Source organism: Labeo rohita, chromosome 25 (genome assembly GCF_022985175.1).
Source record: "Labeo rohita strain BAU-BD-2019 chromosome 25, IGBB_LRoh.1.0, whole genome shotgun sequence".
Lineage (NCBI taxonomy): Eukaryota > Metazoa > Chordata > Actinopteri > Cypriniformes > Cyprinidae > Labeo > Labeo rohita.
The window spans coordinates 11,117,953-11,127,952 of NC_066893.1; the positions used below are offsets into that span (position 1 = coordinate 11,117,953).

Genomic DNA, 10,000 nt, shown 5'->3' on the forward strand with positions numbered 1-10,000 from the left:
TTTTTACTGCATCTTCTTGAAAGGACTTTTTTCAATCTGTAATGTCAGTAACTTCATGAAAGAGACAAAAAGCTGTGAAGTACGAATGTGCGAAACATATTTTCCATTTTGACTAGTTGTTTAACAGTTTCTCTCACCACTTACAGTTTTAACTCACCACTCCAATGCGTTAACAATTCAGACGCATTCATCGATGCAACAAAAAGTCCAGTCTAGTTATTAAAAACGTCTTTTTTTAACTTTAATGGTGAAAGTGTTCTTATGTAGTATGTTTTAGACTGAAACAGATACAGCAGTGAACGACTCGTTTCGCTGTATGGCAGCTGTACGCCGTTCAAAACCTGCCTCTGAAAGCCCCGAAGACAAGCTCCCTCAAGGCCAGCGACTGTAAAACGTCAAGTCAGACAAGAGTGACATACACACACACACACACACACACACACACACACACGGATATCCGTACACAATAGCACCCTTCAGTAAGTCAGCATTCTCCTCTCCACCACATATTCTTCGCCGTGACTGATTGCACTTTTATCCCCATTGCTCGACGCCGAGCGCTTTGGACGGAAAGTTCTTGGCTCGCGCGCCGGCGTAAAGAATACAAGACAACACGGACTGGCTTTCTTTGACGTTCTCAATTAAGTTCGCTGCAACCGTCCCCAGGAATCAGCCTGTGGAAGAATGTAGAGAGAGAAATGCATTGATAGACTTGGATCTTTTCAGAAGGGCCTTCAATGCACATACTGGCAGACAATAAAGAGCTCAGCACAATGTAGTAGGACGCTGCTGAATTTTTCCCTTTTCTCAGGAGAATTCAGCAGGATTGATGGGCTCTGGTCTGCTGCAGTCCACCATAAAAGACACGTGGATGTCTAAACGTCCTTTTTTTGACTTTAGTCTTTTTGATAGCAGTATTCTGCTACTTTCTAGCATAGTACCCTTTTCTAAATGCGAAACAATTAAAAAATTGTTTTTTATTTTATTTTATTTTATTTTATTAATATGGATTACCTTCTTTAGTGGAAAAATTAGCTTTTTTTCATGTCCATAGCACATAATACACAAGTTATGGGTTTGTTCAATTATATGCATGATAATATTTAGAAGTAACGCTTTGCAAAACCAAGCAAGCAAGTATGCAGGCGCAGAAGCAACCTTTCATTCTCTCTGTATTTATCTCCATCTTTGTGTGCTTCTTTTCAAGGTCTCCTCATTGTATTGCTTGATTTCTGCTGGCTTCAGTTTCATAATTTCCATATTTTGTTGTGCTTTGTTGTCGGTTTCCAAGTATATACGATGTTTAGCTCTTAGTATTATACCCAGTTTTTCTCTGTTGTTACACTTTGCCATTTGGCATTGTTGTTTGTGAATGTGTGTTTGCACATGTATTGAATATGTAGCATATTTCCAGCATTTGACATATTAATGGCTGATTATTTTTTCTATTAGGTCCACTTTTATGTTCATTGGATTATTTTAAGGAAGAATTTCTTTTATTTATGTAAAAAAGGGTTTTAAAAATATTATTAGATATTTTAAATTAAAATAGAATTGTAAGTATTTTGTTGTTATGTATTTAAAATGTTAATATACTTTTTATTTACTTTTTTATTTTTAAAGTCTTTTTAATTACAGTGATTTTTCCTGAAATACATACAAATATAAAAATCAGGAAAATTTTTACTTTGCACTTAGGAATGTCTTAAAAGTGAGAGTATAAAATATCTATTTTATTTATTTGTTTGTGTTTGTGTATGATTTGATTAGTGAAAAAAATCCCTGTCCCCAATGGAAAATTTTAATACAAAAACTTTTTTTTCTTTAAAATGTTTATTGACATCGGTTTCTCTTGTTTTCTCAAGTGCAAGACTTACCAAGTTTTTGCGAAAAACTGAAAATTTAAAAATTATTATTAACTAAAACGATAACCATACAATTTTTTAAATCTCTGTCTCTTTAATTACAATTATTTTTCCTGAATTTTAGAGAGTGTTGAAAGGTTACATTTTTAAAAACTTTCTCCACTTTTCCCTTGTATAATAAATATATTACAGTATTGAAATCAGGAAGTCAGTTTGTACTTTGCACTTAAAAATATCTTAAAAGTGAGAGTTTAAAATGATTTATAAATATATATGATGTTTGTATACAATTAGATTGTTCAAAAAATAAGAATCACTGTCCCCAATTAAAAAATATCTATTCTTTTTAAAAGGTCATTAACATCTAAAAATATATGTTTGTTAACTAAAACTAAAATCATAGAATCCCAATAGAACTGTCCCCAATAGAAAATGTTAAATTAATTAACATAATTTGTTTTGTTGTCTGTTTACAAGTGCAAGACTCACCAAGATTTTGCCAAAAAAAAAAAAAAAAATTTAAATTATTATTGTTAACTAAAACTAAAACCATAAAATTGTATTATTATTTTTGTTTTATTCTGTGTCTTTAATTACGATTATTTTTCCTGATTTTTAGTGTTGAAAAATAAATTTTTTAAAGTTAAAGTTTCCTCAAACGTGCAACAAAATGACTGAAATTAAACTAAAAACAGAAAACTTTGAAAAAAAAGTCAAAAAAGACAAAAAAGTCTCACTAAGTTTCTCTCACTAACTAAGGAAACACCCCAATACAACCCATATACCTATTCATGTGTGTCTGTGTTTTGCAGGCCTTCTCCTGGTGGCCAGAGGCGATGGGTGAACACGCTGAGACCTTTCTGTCTCTGTACACGGTAGACATGGACGCAGCATTGGCCGTCCAGCCGCAGGACTCCTGGGACAGTTTCCCTCTCTTTCAGCTGCTCAACAACTTCCTCCGAACTGACCGTATGTAGTGTTTATCTTTCTCGTTTTTTCTCCCCCCTCGGCTCCCGTTTGTCCAAAGTTCTGCTCGCATGTTCTCACTGCTAAGCGCGCTAATTAACACCAGTGTCGCTTTGGAAAACAATACTTGTTAGGCGAGCAGGTTAACATGCTGTGCTCTGTTATTGTCAACACACTAATTAGATATACAGTGTGATCAGTTTGTGGCACTGGAGGGTAAATTATCTCCGTTTCGCCAGGGCGAATACCTGAATCCTACCGAGGAGGGTGTTTTTGCAAATCCCGGAGTGTCCGACATTTCCTCAGTTTTGAGTGCTTCGCAACATGAAGTTAATTGTGCGAGGAGCTTTTGGTCTATTGATAGAACAGCAACCAGAGCCAAGTTGAAGTTACAGAGATTTTTTTTTTTTTTTCCATGACTGTGACATTTGCGACGTGATGAAGAGATTTGCTTTACTGTCTCGTTTAAACAGCAGTTGATTTGGAATAGATATGGTCGGTTATCTAGGGAGCATGACAATGGAAATGGCAGCCGCTAATAACACAGACAGTTGGCAAAAAGATATAGGGAACTCCCACACTGTTTCATATATGAACTTTCTTGTAGAAGATCCAGTCGTATTGCTTTCCTCTGCCCTGTTCTCACTAAATTAATCTCAGTAAATTAATCTTATTTAATCTCACTGGTAGAATTGTAATGAGCAAAGCCTGCTGGTGAACAATTATTTAAAAATTGGTTGAGTTAAAGTAATAATTCACTGAGAAATTAATAATTATTTACTGAATGTTATGTTGTTTCAAACTCATCCAAATGAGAGATTTCACAGAATGTTCACACCGCTTTTTTCCATTTTTCTTAAAATGAAAATCAGAGGCACTAGCACTCAAATATGACAGAAGAGTATCAAAAAAATAACTCAAGCACTTCTGAAATTATATAATAGCCATACAATACAAGAGACTAGAGAATCCAAATTAATACTTTTATTCAGCTAGGATGAATTAAATTGATCAAAAGTGACAGTAGTGTTCGTTTTGTTAAAGAAAACTAAGACAAAAAATGTTTGTTGACAAGCATTTTTCCCATGACTAACACAAGACAATGATGAGACGACGATAAGGTCAATAAACAATACCTGTGACTATATAACATGCAGTATTATTGACGGTAAAAGACAAGACTAAAATGTATTTTAAAAAATAAAATCTATACAAAAACCTCTTTTTATTTTTGTCGAAAAAAAAGGAGACAAAATATTATTGCGTACTGCTGTACGTGCCTCTAATACGTGAGCTTTCATATGTGTGGTTGCCAGATATCAAGAGTTCAATTCCCCAAATCAGAGCTTCTCTGTTAAAAGGATTTTCTCCCCAGTGTTTTGCTTCATTTTTGCAATCTGGCAACCACGTGTATCTATTCGCCTTTTATTGCGGAAGCGCCGACAATGATCTGAAAACACCAACAAACAAGTAAGCTGGAGTTTAGCAATCTCCACGTGAGATGTCTGTTTAAAGAAATAATTCACCCAGAAATTAATATTTTGTCATCGTTTACTCAACCTTATGTCATTTCAAACTCATGACTGACTGTCTTTCGTAAAACTCCAAATGAGAGATTTCACAGAATGTTCACGCTGCTCTTTTCCATTTTTCTTAAAATGAAAATCAGAGGCACTAGCACTCAAACATGACAGAAAAAATCATAAAAATAACACAAGCACTTCTGAAATGATATAATAGCCATACAATAAGTACAAGACACATGAGAATCCAAATTAATACTTTTGTTCAGCTAGGATGAATTAAATTGGTCAAAAGTGACAGTAGTGTTCATTTTGTTAATGCAAAATAAGATGAAAAATGTTTGTTGACAAGCATTTTTCCCATGACTAAAACAAGACAATGATGAGAAAACAAAAAGGTCAATAAACAATAACTGTGACTATATAACATGCAATATCATTGATGTAAAAGACAAGACTAAAATGTATTTTAAAAAATCAAATCTATACAAAAACCTCTTTTTTTTGTCAAAAAAAGGAGACAGAATATATTGGGGAATGCTGTACATGTGTGCGGCTGCCAGATATCAAGAGTTCAAATCCCCAAATCAGAGCTTCTCTGTTAAAAGGATTTTCTGCCCAGTGTTTTGCTTAATTTTTGCAATCTGGCAACCACGTGCAGCTACTCGCTCTTTATTGCGGAAGCGCCGACAATGATCTGAAAACACCAACAAACAAATTGGTTGGAATTTAGTGATCTCCATGTGAAATGTCTGGTTAAAGAAATAATTCACCCAGAAATTAATATTTTGTCATCATTTACTCAACCTTATGTTGTTTCAAACTCATGACTGACCGTCTTTCGTAAAACTCCAAATAAGAGATTTCACAGAATGTTCACGCTGCTCTTTTCCATTTTTCTTAAAATGAAAATCAGAGGCACTTTTATTCAAACATGACAGAAGAGTATCAAAAAAATAACTCAAGCACTTCTAAAACAATATAATAGCCAAATAATAATTACAAGACACTAGAGAATCCAAATTAATACTTTTATTCAGCTAGGAAGAATTAAATTGTTCAAAAGTGAAAGTAGTGTTAATTTCGTTAACGAAAACTAAGACGAAACATGTTTGCAGACAAGCATTTTTCCCATCACTAAAATGACAATAATGAGATGACAGTAAGGTCAATAAAAGATAACAGTGACTGTATAACATGCAATATCATTGACGGTAAATGACAAGACTAAAATGTATTTAAAAAAAAAAAATTTATACAAAAACCTCTTTTTATTTTCATCAAAAAAAGGAGACAAAATATATCGGGGAATGCTGTACATGTGTGCGGCTGCCAGATATCAAGAGTTTAAATCCCCAAATCAGAGCTTCTCTGTTAAAAGGATTTTCTGCCCAGTGTTTTGCTTAATTTTTGCAATCTGGCAACCACATGCATCTGCTCGCTCTTTATTGCGGAAGCGCCGACAATGATCTGAAAACACCAACAAACAAGTAAGCTGGAGTTTAGCGATCTCGACGTGAGATGTCTGGTTAAGGAAATAATTCACCCAGAAATTAATATTTTGTCATCGTTTACTCAACCTTATGTCATTTCAAACTCATGACTAACTGTCTTTCGTAAAACTCCAAATAAGAGATTTCACAGAATGTTCACGCTGCTCTTTTCCATTTTTCTTAAAATGAAAATCAGAGGCACTAGCACTCAAATATGACAGAAGAGTATCAAAAAAATAACTCAAGCACTTCTGAAATTATATAATAGCCATACAATAAGACTAGAGAATCCAAATTAATACTTTTGTTCAGCTAGGATGAATTAAATTGGTCAAAAGTGACAGTAGTGTTCGTTTTGTTAATGAAATTATTTTTTTTATTTTTGTTGAAAAAAGGAGACAAACTATTATTGCATACTGCTGTATGTGCCTCTACCACTTGAGCTTTCATGTGTGCGGTTGCCAGATATCAAGAGTTTAAAAAAAAAGTGTTCGTTAAATAATGAAACAACCTTTTTTAAGTTGTTTTTTTTTTTTACAGTGCATACATGTACGAAATTCGGTTGACACATGTAACACACCAACACCTACAAAAAAGTTTTCCAATTCAAAGTCCGAAACCCAGCAGGAAGTCTGTTATTTTGAATTTTCTCTGCAACTTTGGTGCCGTTTTTTTCCATTTTCAAGCGTTGTATTTAAACTCCTCCTAAAGATTTAAACAGACAAACACCAAATTTGTTCAGCGTAATCTAAAGCCCTTTGTGACGTTAAATTGCGAAGATCTTGAATTTTTGTTAAAGGGTTGACTTCTGTGTCTGCATGACAAATTTCAATGTTGTAGCTCAGTCATACAATGTCCGATCTGTCCCGAACTTCACATGTTTGTAAGAGTCCTGGCCTGAACAGATCTAAAGGCCAATATTCATTTATAATCATAGCGCCACCTGTTGGCAACATGATTCGCCATGCTTTACACTAACTCAAACAAACCATGTTCAATCTGCACCAAACTTTATATGTTTGATAAAAGTGCTTGCCTGAAGACATCTACATGCCAATTACAGTTATAGCGCCACCACCTGGTAGAAGGAAGTTTGACACATATAAATGACTGATATATTCCTTCTATATTTACCACTTTAAATACATAGTGACCTCTGTTTGCTGTTTTTTAAAGCCAGTGGGTGGTGGTACGGGTGCAAGGGCCCTTTCAACGCTGTTTGCAGCTTTAATTATAATTTTGTCTCTGTTATAGCACCAACAAGTGGCCAAGCTCCACATTTTTTTTTTTTATTTGACCTCCATTGGCATCCCTTTGCAACCATTAGTCGAAAATTTCAACTTTTTTTTTTTTTTTTTTAAGATTATCAAGATTCACTCCTCAGAGAATCTTTTTGCACTGGTTTGATTCCAATCAGGCAAACAACCTAGGACTAGTCTGCAAAAGTAGGTCCAAAATACCCCAAAGTTTCCCCGGGGAGACGATCAAATCAGAGCAAAGGATTCCAACAATATAAGGCACTTAAGCCTGCGACTGACTGTTTAGAGTTTGAAGAGATTTCATATTTTTGATCGCTGTAGCGCCCCTATCAGACCAATTGGGGTGAGGCTTGGTGACGTTGTAGACGCTGTGTGTACTACCATCCCTCCAAGTTTCAAGTTTCTACGACTTACGGTTTGGTCTGCCTGATCACTTTTATGTAGAGATTGCCGATCCCTGGCCATTCTAACAATTACAATAGTATACTAGATAATAGAATGCTATGCGCTTGAACCCTTAAATATATTCAATAAAAAAAATAAAAATAATAAATTGTAATAATATTCACATTTTTACTGTTTTTACTGTATTTTGAACAAATAAAAACAGCCTTGGTGAGTTTTTTTAGTGAATAATGACAGAATAATGAATAATTTCTCTGGTTCATAATGACACAGTGTCATTATCAGGAGTATATCTAATAATTGACACAAAAAAAATGTTCATTGAGAAATATAAAAAGGAATTACATTTTATCCAAACAATTAGAGACTAAAATGTGATGAATTTCTTAGCTGAATGAGACATTTTGAATTGATCAAATTCAAATCACCTAAATGATGTGGTATTATTTGGAATAATTAAAATAGTTGTTGCGAGAGCGCAAAAATCTCAATGCTGCCTTGGCTTTTTAAAACTTTTCTTGACAGTTCTGTTATTTAGAGTGTACTGTACAACTTCATTAGGCACCGAATTCATCAGATGTTATTTCAAAGCCTTAGAGCAACCAAATGAGACTCATTTTGGTTAACACTGCAGTGTATTACCAATGAAATCTCTAATTTTTCTGATTTCAGACAGGGATTAGTTTCAGTTGTGCATGCTTTTTGCAGTTTTGAGTGTGTGCACATGACAAAAAAAAAATTGTTGTGACATTGACACTAAATGCTCAAATGACTTTCATCATTGTTAAATGGTTGGGAAATGAGCTCAAACACCCATGAGAGTAAAAAGGCTAGTGTTAATGATGAAGAACAGAGAGATGGGAATTACACTTAATGATGCCTGAGGAGACATGCATCTCTCACTCTTTCTCCCTCTCTCTCTCTCTCTCTCTCTGTCAAACCCCCATTTCCTAAGTGCTTTAATTATGTTGAGTGCATTTACATGTACAGGAGGGTGGGGTAAGCTGTGCCACTTTTTACATACAGTATGTTGTCCTCTATGTGAAATGAATAGAGAAATAAGAGGTAAACTTATACAACTAATTTTATTTTAGGCTGTATGCAATCAACTGAAATGCGAAGGAAGTGTCTATAACATAGAGCCATAGAAATATGATTTCTCTACGTATTTTCTGTATATATTTTATATATGTTCTGTATTTCTATTTAAAGAAGCAATAGTGTACAATTTATAACATTATACTTTGTGGTCACATTGGCATTAAGTGACAGAAAACTAGTTAATTCTAAACTATTTTAATACAGTGGCTGAGGGAGTGATGGTAATTTTTTTTTTTTTTTTTTATCTTTCTCTCTCCTGACCAGCTTAATCGCTCAACATTTTTTCCTCTTTTGAAAAATCATAGAAATGATATTGTGGATTTCTTTCATTTGCTATTGAAGTGAATAGGAACACCAAAAAATAAATGTGTTGTAGTTTCTGTTCACTACTATAACGGAATATATAGTAAAAGATACACTACAACTTTGTGTGTTTTATTATATATTTCCGCTTATGAGAACCCCAGAAATGTGGAAAGGATCTGTTTTACAAACCTTTTTTAAGGTATTGTTTTATTTGCATTTTTATGAACAGAAAAAGGTGACAGAAAAAGGTGTAATTGAAGGTGTAATTTAATGAATATAATGAATATTTGAATATATATTATATTATTATTAATTATTTATATATATATATATATATATAGATAGATAGATAGATAGATATAGATATATATATGTAGATAGATAGATAGATAGATAGATAGATAGATAGATAGATAGATAGATAGATAGATAGAATTATTGTTATTAACAGTAATTATAAGTAATTTGAAGAAATAATTGTTATTATTTCAAATAAAATTAGTTATTTATAATAATTTGCCTGTAAGTTTCTCTTACCTAATCAAAGTATTTTGGATCCTCTTAACAACAACAACAACAACAACAACAACAACAACAATAATAATAATAATAATAATAATAATAATTATTATTATTATTATTATTATTATTAAAATACATTTAATTTTATTTACAATCATTACCTAATCAAAGTATTATTATTATTAGTAGTAGTAGTAGTAGTAGTAAACATTTGTTGTTATTATTTTTCTAAAAAGTCTCAAACATTAAATTTTCAGAATATTTGAATAATATATTTTGGATATATAATATATTATGGATCCTTTTAACAACAACAACAACAACAATAATAATAACAATAATAATAATAATTATTATTATTATTATTACAACAATAATTTATTGGTAATTTTAATGAATAATTATTATTGTTAAAAATACATTTTATTTATAATTATTTGCCTTTAAGTTTCTCTGACAAACATTATCCACAATTTGTGTTTTTTATAAACCAGCCAGAAACGGGTGTCACTTACAGAATATTTGACTATAATATATTTTATATAATATATTTCAAATCC

General features: G+C 32.6%; 1 protein-coding gene across 8 annotated transcripts in view; it reads left to right on the top strand.

The window, feature by feature from the left end:
• Positions 1-10,000, top strand: part of cadps2 (Ca++-dependent secretion activator 2) — a 197,579-nt gene that overhangs the window by 157,218 nt on the left and 30,361 nt on the right. For all 8 annotated transcript variants that reach the window (XM_051100201.1, XM_051100202.1, XM_051100197.1 and 5 more), the window contains exon 18: positions 2,678-2,834. In XM_051100201.1, the coding sequence (XP_050956158.1) occupies positions 2,678-2,834 (157 nt within the window). The remainder of the gene's footprint in view (positions 1-2,677; positions 2,835-10,000) is intronic.